The sequence below is a fragment of the Gasterosteus aculeatus genome, chromosome 16 (genome assembly GCF_964276395.1).
Source record: "Gasterosteus aculeatus chromosome 16, fGasAcu3.hap1.1, whole genome shotgun sequence".
NCBI classification, from domain to species: Eukaryota; Metazoa; Chordata; class Actinopteri; order Perciformes; family Gasterosteidae; genus Gasterosteus; species Gasterosteus aculeatus.
Genome location: NC_135704.1, coordinates 15,839,013 through 15,855,860, shown reverse-complemented (window position 1 = coordinate 15,855,860; position 16,848 = coordinate 15,839,013). Strand labels below are relative to the sequence as shown.

General features: G+C 48.3%; 1 protein-coding gene across 3 annotated transcripts in view; it reads right to left on the bottom strand.

Annotated features, from left to right (window-relative positions):
• LOC120833734 (neuropilin-2) overlaps positions 1 to 16,520 on the bottom strand; it is a 70,632-nt gene extending 54,112 nt beyond the window's left edge. For all 3 annotated transcript variants that reach the window (XM_040201139.2, XM_040201141.2, XM_040201140.2), the window contains exons 1-2: positions 15,474 to 16,520; positions 6,683 to 6,863 (exon numbers count right to left, since the gene is read on the bottom strand). In XM_040201139.2, coding sequence (XP_040057073.1) covers positions 6,683 to 6,863; positions 15,474 to 15,549 — 257 coding nt within the window. In that variant the 5' untranslated portion in view covers positions 15,550 to 16,520. The remainder of the gene's footprint in view (positions 1 to 6,682; positions 6,864 to 15,473) is intronic.
• Positions 16,521 to 16,848: the final 328 nt, after the last annotated feature.

Here is a 16,848-nt window from a genome sequence, read left to right as displayed (position 1 = left end):
CACACACACACAGAGTCACTCTTACGTCAGCGTGAGCCCCGCACAGACACACACACTCTCTGTCTCACGCACAAACACAGCGGTTGGAACACACAGCCTGTGGCCATGCACTGATCTATGGGGGGGTTCGAGGTTTCCTACAAATGTCTGTGTGTAGGAGGAAAACAGCCTCTAACAAACGGTTTAATCCCTCCCTCCCTCCCTCTCTCTCTCCCTCCCTCCCTCCCTCCCTCTCTCTCTCCCAACATATTTCACTGCAGCCAATCAGAGATTATTTTCAGACTTGCCTCAGGGAACGACACGGAGTCTGAATTTGTTTCTCCCACCCTTTTTGCGGATTTCCCTTGTTGACAAGCAGTGTGCGAGCGGATTTTGCCTTTCTTACATGAAAGAAATGATGAAAGGCAAATGTTGGTTCCAAAATGTGTAACATGATTCAGGTGTGTGTGTGTGTGTGTGTGTGTGTGGGTGTTTCAGTCTGTCTGATGTGGACCAAGGAGAAGGTTTGCTACGGATGCACTTCCACCCCTTATCCCTCCGACCTCCTGCCTCCTCCCTCCTGCCTCCTCCCTCCTCCCTCCTGCCTCCTGCCTCCTGTCTCCTGCCTCCTCCCTCCTGCCTCCTGCCTCCTGCCTCCTGCCTCCTGTCTCCTGCCTCCTGCCTCCTGTCTTGGTCTTAATTGCTTTTCACACGTTCTCTCTCTCTCTCTCTTTAGGTCGGAAGTTGTCTCCTTACACCTGCACATTTCTTTCAAACGTCGTGGGTGCCGTTAGCGGTAGACAGAGCGTCTGCCGTCACACACAGACACACACAAACACTAACAACTGCCAGCCAGGCTGGTAGTAATGTGTGTCAGTGTTGAAAAATAAAAGGTATTCAAGTCCCTTGAACACAGTGATGCTTCAGTAATTGTGAGTTTTTTTAAATGAAACTTTCCTGAATGGGTTTTGTGGTCTCGTTTCCTTGTGCAGCAAACACGCTGTGTTTATACAAACGGTTGGTTTCATTTGTATTATGTATTTTTTTGTGTTTGTTGGTGTGCGCGATTGTGTGTTTCTGCTTTTGGTTGATCTCGTATTGAGTTGATCTAATGGTTAGTGACCATTAGGCTCCCTGTCCGGACACAAACCACGTGGAGGTGGTGGACTCGTCTTCTCTGACTGGTGGGAGATGCTTCCGGCAGCGCTGGTAATTCCCACAAGGCTCGACACCGGATCCAGTTCAGCAGCTGCTGCCGGTGTTTCCCACTTGCTCATATTATTCTCTTACATACTACGTCCATCCCTGGAGACAAAGACTCTCAAACTACAACTACACATTCTTGAGTAACCATTTTAGCGTCTGAATGAGAATTCTAAATGTTCACACATAGTGTTTCAAACTAAATCCAAGCTAAGGCAGCATCCTGCATATATTACAACAGAATAATCAATTAGGAGCACATACAATTAGCATTGCCTCCGCTGTTTTCATTAGTAACCATTTTATTCCACAGTGAGTGAATCACTGCGGAATGTTTTGCTTCGCATTGACCTGTGCGGGGACCACTAGAATTGTGTGTTTTAATTTGCTGTGCTTTAGTCTCCGGGTACATGACCCACTCGCTCACCCTCGCTGTGTATATACAATATTAATGTACCTGTGTAGGAAAAGCATCCGCGGTCAGTCCGTCACTGGGGCAGATAATAGAGTGATTGACTTCACCGTTATCAAGTAATACGCCTATTACTGCAGACAGATGCACAGTGTGCGTGTGTGCGTGTGTCCGGCAGAAGTCTCCAGGACAACCAATCGATTCCTCATTATGGCTTTAACACACATTGATCAGGGTCAGTCCTTCAAAGACACACACACACATATAAGCAGCCATTACAGTTGCAGACATTGATCATGCAGACCTTCAGGGCCTCAGGGAGGGTCTGTAAATCAGAGTACTGATATTATCGTCATTATCTGTATGTGTAACTATGAGAGAGCATAACAAAAATGCAAAGGTTTGTGTGAAAGTCGGTCTCTATTTGCGGTGTAGTGTCCGTGTCCCGTACGCAATATTCTGTTAACCATCCCAGAATGCAATGTGCTGCATTGATCTGAAGATTGCAGGTGTGTAAAACAAAATGATAACTTCTCTGTTCTACTTGCAATGAGTGATTTTGGACCCAGCCGAGGGCTCTTCACGTGGCAGAGGATTCATTCAGTTTCTGAGAGTCAAATAAACAAACCAAACATCACAAAGACACATCTGCCTGCAACGAAAGTAGCGACCGTGATCGCAGCTGCACGGATGCTTGGTTTGCAGCTAAAAAGAAGTTTGATGCATCGTGAATCTGAACCGCGTCGTGAGGAACATCTGCGCCCTGAGCTGCTGCTCGTCCCTCGTCTCCGCGTAGCTTTCTAGCAGCGCCGTCTGTCGGCGCTGTGCGGGGCGAAGCTCGTCTGGACGCGGAGCCCTCCTGCCGCTAGAGTCGCCGTGATGTTGATTCAAACATGCGGGCAGCTGCTGAATGTCCACAGCTGGTACCCAAGCATCCACCGTCACACCGGGTTCTGTTCCCTCTCTCTCCGCTCCCCGACCCCCCTGCCCGACGTTCTCTTGTTTCCCCTTCTGCCCTGAGGCCAGTGTCACATCACATCACTCCACCTCAGGCCCCCCTCTGGGCCAAGTGCCCGCCGGTCGCGCGGGTCTTCTTATAGGTGCACACAATCGTATATTCACCTAGCGGTTCGTGTCCGTCACAGGTGTGTTTTACCTGCACGAAGGCAGGGCGCTGAGGGACGATAATTGAAAAAAAGATGAAAAGTGAGAAGCGACGGGAGAAGCAAATAGATTCAGCGTGAAGTTAAATGATTGATTGAGGCGGAGCAGAAAGACAAGGTCTAAATCATTAGCGGAACCATTATCGTTGTCTGCGGCTTCTCTGTCGAATAAATCACTTCTTAACTCACTGCTTTGCTCCACACTCATCGTGTAAGCCACACGACCGTGAAAGTGTGCCTGTCTGGCAGTTTATTCCAGAGTCCCGAAATGATCACACATCTGTGATTGTGTGTGTGTGTGTGTGTGTGTGTGTGTGTGTGCATTTGTACACGTCTCTTATTCCGGCGCATATGTGAGCCTTATACTGAACGTGTGTGTTAATATTACAGAGAGCCTCTCGCTCGGTGTGATATGAGGTAAAGGAAGTCGGGAGGAGGATGAGAATAATAGAGAGACGTATAGAAAGGGGATTTAAGTGATGGATAGACAGAGGCTGGAGGATAAGAGAGGATGAAGACAGATATATGCTGAGGAGAGAAGTCTGTGAGCGATAAAGAGGAGAATATGTGCATTTTTGAAAAGGGAGACAAGTGGGAGGAGAGGGAGATGAGGAGATAAGAGAGGAAGGGACGCAGAGTGTGGCATTTGGCTTTTTTCCTCATATGCTGAATATATTGAAAATATTGGCACGCCGGCAGAGGACGAAGGGCAGGAGATGCCGAGAAGGGAAGGAAAGCAACGGAAAAGAAGGGGAGACATTAGGAGGGAGAGATTGGGTGGTAGGAAAACAGGAGAGGTGATGAAGAGACAAGCGTGCAGGGAGTCAGAGGGGAAAGGAGGGAGGGAGGGAGGGAGGCACGGGAGCAGATGAAGGATGATGGATGGGGTCCATTGGACAGTGGTGAGGGGGCGGGAGAGGTGAGGACGGGTGAGACGAATGCAGGGAGAGAGCCTGGAGGAAAGAGGAGAGGAGGTAGCTGTCAGGATGATTTGAGCCTGCCCTCAACGGACCCTGACGCTGCACTTTTCCGATAGCAGCTGTGTGTGTGTGTGTGTGTGTGTGTGTGTGTGTGTGTGTGTGTGTGTGTGTGTGTGTGTGTGTGCGGGCGCATGTTCTTTTTAAACACTCCAAATAGAGATCTGGCTTTGTGAGACAGCAGTGAGCTAACAAGGAAAAATGTGAAGCAGACAACGAACTACTGCTACACAAAAAGAGTTTTATATTGGCAGTTTAACGTTGTGTGAATATAATGTGCGCCATGAATATTTTATATTCTCATTAAAGTGTGTTTTTACTCCAATATATTCAAGTGAAAATGAATACATACTAAAGTCTGGACTTGTTGCTGTGCAGAGGCTTAAAATGTTGATGTCTGAAGTTTTGTTGTTTGCTTTCTTGTCAGAGATTTCGAGGAGAGAATTTCTATTTCCATTCTTTGACATGAGCGCGCTTTTTGAGGAGAAAGTGTGTTAATTAGTAAAACTCACACCAGACAAAAGGCTCTGTCAAATTGAATAAGGTGGATGTTTCTTTAAACGGTTGAATACTTGTTGACTTTAATCAAAAGCCTTTTGCAAGTTTGATAAAAAAAAGCCATTCGGTGCCACGGAGGCCGTCACGTGAAGGGAAACGGGTCACAGTGAGTCATGAAGTCTTTAGTGCTCGGTCTTCCTTTTCACCCCTCTCGCTCCCTCCAGCTGCCTCGCCGCACTCAAACTGCCTCTGTATATGAATCTTAATGAAAACATCCCCCCACCCCTCCCCCCCGTCCCACCACCTTTACATCGATTTCTGCCTGCAGAGTCAGCAGAGTGCTCGACAAAATGCGATACGTTAAAGATTACGGATTGCCATCTTAATTTGCAATCAGGAACACAATAGATTAGATTGCTTCACCGTAGTGACATCATAACAACCCGCCCCCCTCGCCCCCCCTCCCCGCTGCCTGGACGGGGCCCGCGGATTTATGACACACCTGTTTGTGTGTGTTTGTTTTTAAAAACTGTGTTTGCGCAACCGTATCACGGGTTTCTTTTTTTTCCCCTGATACACGGCGGGATGATGCTGCCTCATCACGCGTTTGTCTGAAAACACATGATGATCCCTTCGCCTCAACGAGAAGAGGTTGCGAAAGACGGAACTAAACATTAAAAGACGGGAAAATGAGTCAAAACTTGACACACAGACCCTGGCATGTGTGAATCAAGGATGTTCGTCGGCCCTTTACCGCAGACGCACACACACACACACACACACACACTTCTTCTTCTTGCCCTCTGAACCTAACAGCTCAATTTCAGCCGACACACACACACTGCAGGCGATGGGCCCCTGGAGACTTAAATAGCTGTGCTCTGCAGGACACTTGTGAGTACAGTTGAGTTGTTAGCTCTTACCGACGTGGCTTAACAATTACTTCTCAGAGAATGTCATTTTTCATGACTGGAAGCAAACGGAAACTAAGAGAAATCAGAAAACGAACCCGTACTAAATGCGCTTATAGCATAATAAATGAATAAGAGCCCATTGTTTGCGGCTCCAGAAACAAATGTCCTCCTACTCGGTAACTAGTCCACTCAAAATGGGTGCGAGAAATTGAAAGAGAAAGAACTAAGACAGGGAGGGTGGACAGAGAGCATCTGCTTAAGCTGATCCCGGGATAAAAACTGCAGAGTAAAACCGAAAAATGGGGAAGACAGGGAGACAGAGAAGTATGTTTTTCATTTCCACAGCACAGTAGGAAAGCAAAGCAGAACACAGGCCTCCCTCTTTTCAACCTTTCAGCTTTTCAACAAACAGCCAGCAAGTGAAATATTGATGCTTCAATTCCAACAAAGAAATGTCTGAATGATTTTGGTACCACTGAGTGGGGAAAATCACCCATCTATAATTGATGCAGCTGACTGGACGGGAAAGCACCGGAACAGAGAAATAACAGGAGAGGGTAAGTGTGTGTGTGTGTGTGTGTGTGTGTGTTTCTGGCTTTGCATGTGGCTCTTTAGGTTCATAGTAAACCATTAGGTCCCTGGGAGACAGCGGTCTCCTCTCTGTGTGGGACGAGGGAGGGTCGGCACTTTCATTTAAAAAACAAAAATAAAATGTAGGCCGATGTCTTCGGCGCAGATAACGAGCTCTGCCGCCTCAGAGCCTTCACACATTCTGGGGGGGAAATAAAAATGTCCTTAAGCACCCCAGTTCTTGATGAACTTGTCTAATTGGTTTTTACCAAATGTTGGGCTTTTGATCATGTTGTTGTACTTTTGCAATAATTGCCAATTTAGAAGCAGCAGTCCATCTCTGGCTCCATCTCATTTTGCATTCATTACACTTTTATAATTCTTGAGTGTTAACTTAAAGTTTTGATCACTGATTGTGCCGGATCCAAAACCATTGCCCAGTGAGAGTGAGTTTTTTTAATGTTTGAAAAGTCTTTCATATTCCTCTTTAAAGTACCCTGTTCCTATGATCACTCCTTCAGTGAGCTTAAATAGGATTCACTTCTAAGCCAGCCTTCCTACATTTCCCATGATTTCCCAGCATGCCTGTCTTTTCTTGATGTCCGTGTGCTGTATTTTCATTTCATGCGGCAGAAGTGCGTGAAACCGAAGCCAAACAAGCCCCCCCCCCCAAAAAAAACAGAAGAACGGACAGCAAATCCTCTAATCTGTGTTAATTCCTCCGCAGTGTGAAAACGGGCCTGGAACAGTAAATGTGTTGGGATTGGACGTTGATAATTGGGAGACAAGGGGCGAGGGAGCTCCCGGAGTGATTGGTTTTTATGGGATAGCTAAAGCCAGAGAAGCAGGAGGAGACTACACCAACACCGAAATACACCAACTCTCAAGCTGGCGGAGAAGCGAGCACCGAGGAGGGAGAACTTTGTGGTAACAGAACCTCATGGTTTTCATGCGTTCAGCCGTTACCTGCAGTCCAGTTTCTCTATCTCAAAGTGCGGGTTGAAGTTGAGGACGATGCGCTGCGACGGCTCCGGCGCGGTGATGACCCAGCGGCAGCTCTGGTGAGGCGGGTACTCCAGCGGGTAGCCGGGCGTGGTGATGTAGCCGGCGTCGCTGGCGTCCAAGTAGCCGCCGCACGGCTCGGACGCTGGATGGGGATTGGGAGAGAAACGCGCTTAGTATCCGTAGCCAGCGGTTCGTCGACTTTACGTCTAAATGTGCTCAGTTAAATGGTTACGTTTGAATATCACACAACGTTAACGTAGCCTCTGATGTGACACTGGCCTACCTGCGGCAGTAAACGATCCAAAGCATGTGGTCATAAAATGTGACTGTCAATGCATAACATTTTATATTCATGATTATTTTGGTCATTACAGGTGACAGTTATCTAACACATATTTACAGCCCAATTCATTAATTCTTTGTTTGATGTCTTTTTTCTCCCTTATTAAGAAGATGGTCCCCGGGGCATATTTCAAACAATCTCCCCGCACAATACTGAATTAATAAAATCATTTCATTTCAATTACGAATTTATTTCCTACGTATTTGTTCATTTAAACACAATTTCACACTTGGGGAAATGTTGAACACTGATGAAAAACAGATAAGAGTTGTGTTTGCACTGACAGGATGTGAGAAACAGAGCGGCGTCTATGTGGATGCACGTCCCAAAAGGTCAACTCAGCACGGCGGCACACAAAGAAGTCCATTCTGACCCATGAGGACGGGCCGGCTGACACACGGGGGACAAGAGCGGATCCACTTGTCAGCGGGCGTGAGTCTGTGTCTTGTCGCACACAACGCCACTCGTTCTCTGGGCCAGATGTACCCCTGACATAGACGGGGCGACTCGTACACATCAGTGACACCGACACGCGCACACAGCGTTACTGTATCGCGTCTGTGGCTCCCCATTGTGCGCCGGGCCGCGCCGCTTGATTGACTGCGCAGACTTTGAACATGAGCTCAACTTCGTCATTGTTCAACATCTGCGGAACTCAAGTTATGTCGCCGTGGTGGAGACACTGGGTGCCGTTTTGTTGAGTGCATGCCCCCCGATATGCCGATATAATGGCACCACATGAGCCACCGTCTGCCAGAAGGCCCTCAAGAACCGTCCCGCACCCTTGATTGCACTGCATCCAATCGAATATGAGTATGTAACATAAGGCATAAGAGGACACAATTACTTTAAATAACTACTCTTTCTGTAAAACTAGTGATGTTTCAATTGGGATTAAACATGTTGTTCTTGAGGGATTTCATTTAATAATTTAACTGCATTCCTGATGTGGCTGGAAGTCAGTAGAAAACACTGACATTTTGAGCAAACGATGGACCAGATTATACTAATAAAGACATTTTTGAATGCTGACCGCTTGCCAGGAAGAATTTGTCCGGTGAGCAACCCCTGAGATCATTTCCTGCTGATGATTTGGAAATAACAAATACACAAGCAAGCTGCCGACGTTCCGTATTGTTGTTTCAATCAGGGCTGGATGTTCCTCAGGAAACACGCCTCATCCAAACAGAACGAAACGTTGCGTAACTTCTTGGTCTGTGACGTTTTATTTGCTGCCACTGTGCTCAGACACAGCCGAGTCCAACTGCTCGGCAGAACACAACATGTTTTAACACCATAAATAGACCGTGGACCAACTCGGAGAGGAGTCACAACCTGCAAACATGAACCCACTTTATCAGACACCACGTTCTACACACGCATCTGAAATCCCGTCCTCGGGCTGGATTTAAACACACTCACACTGACTGACACACTCAAGAGCCAAGCAGGCAGGATTAGAGCGCAGGTCAATACACTTGATTGACACTTTGGCCTCTATATCTGGTGTCTACCTCACACTGCCGATCCCCCCCCCCCCCCCCCTCTACCCTCCACCTCCTCCGCCATGCTGTGAGCCAACTAGTCATGTCTACCTCCTCCTATCGGTTTCCAATCTCCCTGGTGACATCCGGTGATACGGGGGTAGAGTTACGTGGCCGGTGTAACCCGGCCAGACGCATCTCATCCCAGCACCACCTGGATTAGTGTTTAACCATTCGGGAATCTCACAGCGGCATCAGCCAAATGCCACTTTTAGCTCGAGCCGCAGCTCGCTAATGTCGGGCTTTTTGCGTTGTGAAAGCAGTTTGTGGGTATCGTGCTTTACTTTGTCGGTTTCATGCATTTGAAAAATATTTTTTTCGTTTTTGGATCCACCCATCCACCTTAACTTCTTGCCAATTACTGGAACGGAAGCGCTCTGTCTCGCGGGAAACACTTCAGACTCAATCAGGGAAGTTGTGTTTAGGAACAAATCACTGAACACGGCTCCTCCCTCGCCGGCTTGGACGTACCTGAGCTCAGATCACAGACAAACAAAGTAACGCACTCTCACACGCACACACCGGCAAAACAGCAGTAAACGGTGCTAAGCACCGTGCTTTATGTCGCTCCCCCACGTTTAGTTTTGCATCCTGATAACACCTATTCAGCAACTCCCCCCCCCACACACACACACACGCCTCAACAGAGCTCCATCTATACAGACGTGCAATGAAAAACATACCGTGCACAGCGACAAACTACCTCGCACGGGCCCCAAACAGCGTCGGTGGTTCAGCAAGACGATACAGCGAGAAAGCATCACGCGGCGAACAAGAAGGCTCGTTGGAAACTGGGCTGTTGTTTCAGAGAGCAAAATATCCCCCCCCCCCCCCCCCAATACTCAAGAGAGAGCACAGTGAGCCTCACATTCTCGTTGATGTCAACAGGTCCCTGAAGTTATCAATCAATGTGCTCTATTTTCCCCTTTGATTTCCATGCATTTCTTACTGTTTGACAACACATTTTCAGCAGGGGCGGATTCAGTTCCAGCAACATGAAGCACTGACAAAACGCCTCAGGCATTCTTACCGTAAATGGTAGAAATAGACACGTTTGTAGCTTCGTCTTTGGGGATACGCGAAACACTGAAAATAATAGGCTGCAATGTCTTCTTTGGACCAGAACCAAGGAGCTTTTAGTCATTGAAACCTGGGAAACCTCAGGAATGGAAAGACAGAGAGAGAGAGAGAGAGAGAGAGAGAAACTGAACGAGGCCGAAAAAGAGCACAATGCCAGAACATCTGTCTTTTATCATCTGAAAAGAGAAAGTCAGCAGCTCGGAAAAGCTCGCCGGACAGAAAATACAACTCTCTCCCACACAGAGGAACAAACAGGTGGGCTCTGGTGCTTTGCTCCAGGTGACAGGGGGGTGGGGGGGGGGATGGCAAAGGGTCTGAGAAACCAAGAAGAGGGATGAAGGATGGAGAGAAGAGAGGCAAGGAGTGGTTAAAGAATAACGAATGATGCGCGTGTGATTCAGAGAGAGACGGGCGGGGTGTGTGGAGCTTTAGGGGGGGGAATTTGACAGCGGATAAACAAGATAAAGACGACAATCGATGAACAATGATGAATAGAAAACTAACACTGTGAGACGGCGGAGTAGAGGGAGGAAGAGACGAACGGGACGTGTCCCGTCATGTCCCCAGCTTGATTACTTACAGCTGCTTTAATGTCCATAAGTTTACTCCGATAAATACGAATCAGAACGAGTCGAAATGCACACGCTGCCCCCCCTGGAGCACGGGCAGAGTGACAACATCTGTCTGTGCCTTCCAAATCCATAACAAATCTGTTTTACGATGTGACAACGTGACATGTGTGAGGCCCGACCTCCTGCCTGCGCTGACTTTGTTCCTCCATAATAACGCCCCCCCCCCCTTTGCTGGCGTCGCTGGTGGGCTTTGGGACGTTGAAGTAAACACACGTCGTCGCGGTGGGACACTTTGCAACACGGGTGGTTTTTCGCTGCCCCTTCGGAGCAAAAGGGCGCCGTCGGCCCTGGTTCTTATTAACTTCATTTGACACTGTGTTTAAACATGTTTACCTCACGGCGCTCCATCCGAGGTGAGGTCGAGGGCGCCGCCGTACGTGATTTACAACTGTCCGTGCCTCTGGTTCATGGGCCTTGGGCTTAAAAAAAAAATGGCCCGTGTGCTCAGCCAACGAGGTCTATAAAGTAAATAGACCCGGAGACTGGTACAGTGGGGTGCCGTCATCCAAAGAGAAGTCTTCTTCACAGACCTTTCTCTAAAACAGCCCTTTTCCATCGAGGCCGCTATGCATCTGGTTCCGGCGCGGAGGGTTAAAGAGTCGACTAAATCCAATATATACTCAGTGAGGAATTCAGCGCGTTTTAAAGTGTTCACTGAAAAGTAAATCTTCTGACTTTCCCGATGGAAGCATCACGCTAGTGTACTAAAGATTAAGTCATATGCAGAGTTGTTGAGTTGAATTTGAATCAGTGGAACCAAAATATTCTATTTTCCTTTAAAAGATTGTAAAAGGAAAAGCAGCCTGCTATGAATAAGCCTTTTAAGATGCGTATGAATGAAGTTGATCCAGCAAACCGTGCGAATGGATTTTAAAACAGTTAAGCTTTATTCTCCTGCAGACGGAAAGAAGAAAAGGATGAAAAAACACAGATCGAAAGAGTCGGGGAGACGAGAGAAAACGTAAAAAGATTTCCCACCGTGCAAAGTGGGCGACTAGAAGGTGAGAAAGGTTTCTTAATCGGAGCGAGGGGAAACACTGACGGGGAGGGCGGGGGGGGGGTGTGGAGAAAGAGACGCGGCGTCCTGTTGACGGAGAGGTGAAGTGCCGTGGAAGCAGGAAAACAACGGGATGATTCGGCGTGAAGGGAAGAAGGAAAACAACCGGTGGGCCGGCACGAAACTGCTCCGGGGGGAACTGCTGAACACCAGAAAGGCTTATAGCTTCCAGCACACACACACACACACACACACACACACACACACACACACACACACACACACACACACACACACACACACACACACACACACACACACACACACACACACACACACACACACACACTATCTCTTGTGTGAGGACAGGCAAATGTGCCCATTTGAAGGGTCCCCATGATCCCTCGGTCCCCGCGAGGACATTTGTTCTTCACATGTGAACAAAAACAAGAACACACGCTCGCTCTCTCCCTTCCTCTCTAATTACTCCAGTCGTTACCAACGGCCAACGAAGACACCACAATGCTCGCAGTGCGCTAATGACATGATAACTGTAATTAGAACATCCTGCCGGACCCGCTAATTGTCCTTTCCATTTTACAGATGAGAGGGGGACAGAGAGAGACGGAGAGGGACCGTGCCGAAGGTTAATTTGCTTAATGTTTCTTCTCTCATTGCGAACCGTGGCGTAGCCGCTCTGTTGTCCCCGCCACTATTATTCTAATGATGGGAAGGCTAATGTGTTCGCCTTTGATTCTTTTTTTTTTTTCTTGTTGCTATTGTATTTTTCTCAGGAAAGGAAGAACACAGCCGTCTGAAACCCTCATTGTGGAATCTGGTGGAAAACACCTGCTACCTGCTCGACCCTTCAAAGGAAATCAGGGTTGAAGAAGGTCTGAATCTCACAGCGCCTGATGCAGCTTATTACACTCGTTTGTCGCAAACAATGGTGAGGTCGCTTTAGTTGTACCTGCAGACTTGGTTTGCAGTAGCAAGAGATTTAAATCTAAGCATTGCAGTTTACTCATGTGTCATGACCTCTTTGTGAACAAAACCCTCGTATGGTTTCAATAAAATGCTGCACGTCTTCATAACGAATAATCTTTTCGACTATAATGGAATTTCATTCTCACGAAAACCATTTAGGAAATTCCCTTTTGCCTAAACTATAATCAGAGTATTTATCAATAAGAGGCTTTCCGTCGGCCAGAGGTCTCAACAAGGGGAGGAATAATCTGGGTTGGTTTACTGCAGGTGGCCTCCCTCAACTACCGCTTCACATTCCGCTGCTTTCCGCTCGTTCCACCAATGCGCCCTCCTGGTCGCCGGCTCTACCCAATGCTCCTCAACGCACGGGCGTACTACCCACGTGTCTTGATGAGCTGATTAAAGAACTGCAACCTTCCTTCTCAGCTGCAAAACATATTTAGCTCCCGATATTGTTCATGTCATTTGCTATTTTTAAAGCGTATTTCTAGCTTGCCAACCTTTATGAGCAATGAAATGAGTAAATTACACTGCGAGGAGCAAGTTAAGTTCATTTTAATAAAAAAGCAATCACTCCAATGAACGTTTTCCAAGACAAAGTGATTACAGAGAACGACGGCGTTACAGTGAGTCAGTCCATTGTGCAGTGAGCTAAAACAGGATGCAACATGACAGGGATCATTTGTTTTATTGATGGCCGCTTGAAGCTTACAAAACATTATGACCTCCTTCCATGTAACGTGTAATTACTACAAGCCGGCCTCACAAGGCACCGGGTTGTGTTACTTAGATGTTGTGTTACGCTGGAAATTCACCAGGAAAACCTGATATCTGAAGTAACGTCTGAAGGTCAATGACGTGTAACGATTAAAAGCAACAGAAAAAGCCCGAGACAGTTTGCGTGTTCTGTTGTGGACGCCGTCTCCCGCTCTGTTCCACACTCTTTTAAAAAACGTCTCCCAAACCGGTCCTCAGAGCTCACCTGTGGGCAAGTCACCCCACTGCTAGAGCCTCTCCCACTGCGCATCGCAGTGGGCCTGATTCATCGCCCGCCACATCTCAGCAGAGACACCGCGGAGGAAGACAGCTGGTCTTGAGTGGCCAATTATGTCCGTTTATCTCCCTCGCAGGCACAGCTGCGATCAGACGGAATGAAGAAACGGGATCAAACAGCGAGGCTAAAAAATCGTTCTTCCGTTTCGTTCCCTCTGCCTGTTTCTGTCCCTGCTACTTCCTCCCCCCTTTTACTTCCATCCCTCCCTGCTGCCCTTCTCTCTCTCTGTGTCTTTGAGACACACACACATCTCCTCTGCATCACTCTGCTTTCCCTGCTCGTATCTCCGGAGACAGCGGAGGCATCTGCAGCAGAGGTTTACCGCTGAGGAAGCTTCCTACTGCTCCAGTGGCTCCACCTGGACGGAGAGCTGGTCCAGACCCCGGGGAAGAGAAGGAGGTATAAAGAAAATAGAGGAGTATACAAGTCCCCACATCACAATGGGTGGTTTTCCAGTGACCCGTGAGCGCTGCACAGCATCTGTAGGAGCAGAAATACTAACCACGGCCTTTATGGAGGAGCAACGATGACCGGAGGAGGAAGACAGACACGGTTTCTGGCTTTGAAGATAAAGTCTTGTTGGTTTCACCCTGAACATCACCACGATTTTGCCTCACAGCTCTCATACTTTCTACTTTGATTGGAATGCGCACACAGGCCATTTTAATCTGTTGATGAAATGCCATTTGTCTGCTTAGGAAAGTCTTTGGAACTCTTACACATACAGCTGTATGTCAGCAGTTATCTCTGTATGTTAAAGGCCGTGTCACCTGCGGTTAAGGGCGCCGCGGCGCATATCTCCTCACATCGGAAGGGAAGCGTGACGCAAAGAACGCCTCCACTGTTCAGTTCTTCTCAAGAAACAGCATTTGGCAGACCGGCCACTCAATCCAAGTCATGAGATCGGCAACAAGCCCAGAATAAGCCCTAAATCAATAAAACCTATAGAGTGCAACTAACTTCTCCATCGCACATCGCCCTCTTGTAAATCGTGTTCACACCCAAATGCATCTCACAGCCGGAAGTGGGCCTTGAGGAGAGATTACGAAAAAACGGTTCCAGCCAAGTTTATCAGGCTGTTTTTTTTCTTGCGTAGACTGCTATGAGAAATAATCTGAGACCAAGTAGATTGAAAGAAGGACAGCGTCGCACCATAAAATAGCACACACGCTTTATTCTCTTAAAGAGCATCAGTGGGCGCTATAAATAGCAGCCTGCTGCTGCCCCGCCGAGGAGGCAGCACGGTTAGGTTTGTTAAAAGAGAAGATGAGCGCATGAAAGACCTTCCCCGGTGTTCGCCCCGTGCGTAAAGTTTTTTTTTTCTCCCACCCATACGCGCGCAATCCCTCCCGGCTCGCCAAGCTCCGAACCACAGCGCGCGCGCGCACGTAGCTTTGGAGGTGCCGGACCTCCGCGGCCTGAGAGCCCCGCGCGTCTGGAGCCCCGATGGCAGGAACCCGGTCCGATTCAAGACCTCTTCGGAACATTCGGAGTTTTCATTTCGTTTATCAGCTCTCCGAATTATACAGACAACAACTTGTGCGCAAGAAAAGAGCCAAGACAACATCCCAGCATCCCCCGTGTTGATTAAACCTGCTCCCAGGCGGAGCGGACGCGGCGGCTTAGTGGGACGGTGGGAAGGTGGTCGTTGTTGGGGAAGTTGTCGAGTCCCCATTACGCCTTTGCCCAAATGTATGTCGGGTGATTGATTAGGCGTTTGATGGACACATTAATAATGATTTACTTATTGACTTTGGTTTTATCTCTCCGCCCCTGTGCCAACCGCGCGAGATGCTCTCCCACGCCGTGGGGTTAAAATAAGACAGGACATCTCGCGCTCCGGGGTCTCCGGGTGCGATGGTGATCAACGGATCATTTGAACGGGATTTGGAGGTTGAACTCTGCACCCGCATTCCTCCCCAGAGAAGCGCAACACAGTTTGATTCGACGCGGAAACACCACAACTGTTTGTAATCGAAACCACACAACGTGTGTCACGGGTTCAGTACTTGTGATGTGGATTGGGAACCACTTATCCAAAAAAACAAAGCGGGTTAGTTTACATGCAGCCTTCGGGTGTGAGGGTCTGGGCGCGTAGCGAAGTGTCAAACTCACCTCCTTCCTCTGCTCTGACCGCTGAAGGCAAGAAAACAGCCAGTAAACATCCACAAAGGCTTATGAATAAATCCATGTTTCCGCTCAGATGTGGACAAAAAACACCTCTTCTCCTCCTCCGTGGTCTTAGTCCGTAAATCGGAGACAGGGCTGCTTTACAAAGTCGTCTTTTCGTTTTCCTTTCCAGTAGTTTTTTTTATTTTTGAAGCGCAACACAAGCAGTGCCCAAAATTCAGGTTGCGTTCCCTCTGCAAGAATATTGCGCAGGTTAAACTCTAATGTGTGTACGGGGGGGTTGTCAACGTGCGCTTCTTCTTAACACATGTGAAAACTTATTTTGCAAAATCTACTGTAAACGCATCTTGAAAGCCTCACGATCCATCGGGGATGCGCGTGTACGGCAGCTCAGTGTCCCCCCTGCCAGTCCCACCGCGCGTGGGAATAAAAACCTCCAAAAGAAAAAAGTGCAAAAAGACACAATTTGAATTGTATTTGAATGAGTACAAATCACTGGTTAAAACCTTTTTTTTTACCAAAATAACTGAAAAAAGTAATTCGCTCTACAGCGCGTTTCCTCTTCGTCTCGATAAAATATCCAAAAATCTTATGCTCTGTTTCTCTCTCCCAAGTCAGCGATTACTTGGTAAAATCACATGTGATTGGGAAAGTACAAATGCATTTCCCCATCGATTATCCTCCTAAGCAACTGTTTCGATAGCAGTCCGTTCCTGGAGGAGACCGCTCCGTTGTGCGTGCGTAAAAGTGATCCGGAGAAAATAAAACCGGCAGCTCTCTCCGCTCTCCTCCTCCTGCAAACTGCGCGTCTGCCCGCTGAAGCACGCTCCTCTATGCCGGCTCCCCCCTCTCTCTCTCTCTCTCTCGCTCCTTCACGTTCAAGCAGAGGTCTCTCTCTCTCTCCCCTTCCCTCTCTCCCCCTCTCGCTCTCGCTCGCTCGGCGGCTCCGGCAGTGCGCTCCTACCGATATCCAGCGGGTTTGTGTGCAGCGAACAGGACTGCTCCCTCGGTCCCCCGCCTCGGTGTGTGCGCGCACGCCATGCGCGCGAGCTTGTATCGGATTACAGTAGGCACCTCGGCCCGCCTCCATACAGCCCCTCACTGATTAAAGAGCAGTTTCATCTGTTCTCTCCCCCCCCCCCCCCCCCCCCCTCTCTCTCCCTCTAATTCATTATTATATCACATCTCTCCCCCTATTTCTCCCACTTCCCTCCGCTGCCCCGTCATCTAGTTTCCAGAATGCCTCTTTTACTCCTCGACTTTTCTCTCTGAGTCTGATGTTGAAGAGACCAGGGGAAGGTGGAAGGATGAAAAGCATGAAAACAGAGCGAGGAGAGACCCACACCACAGCTTTATGAGC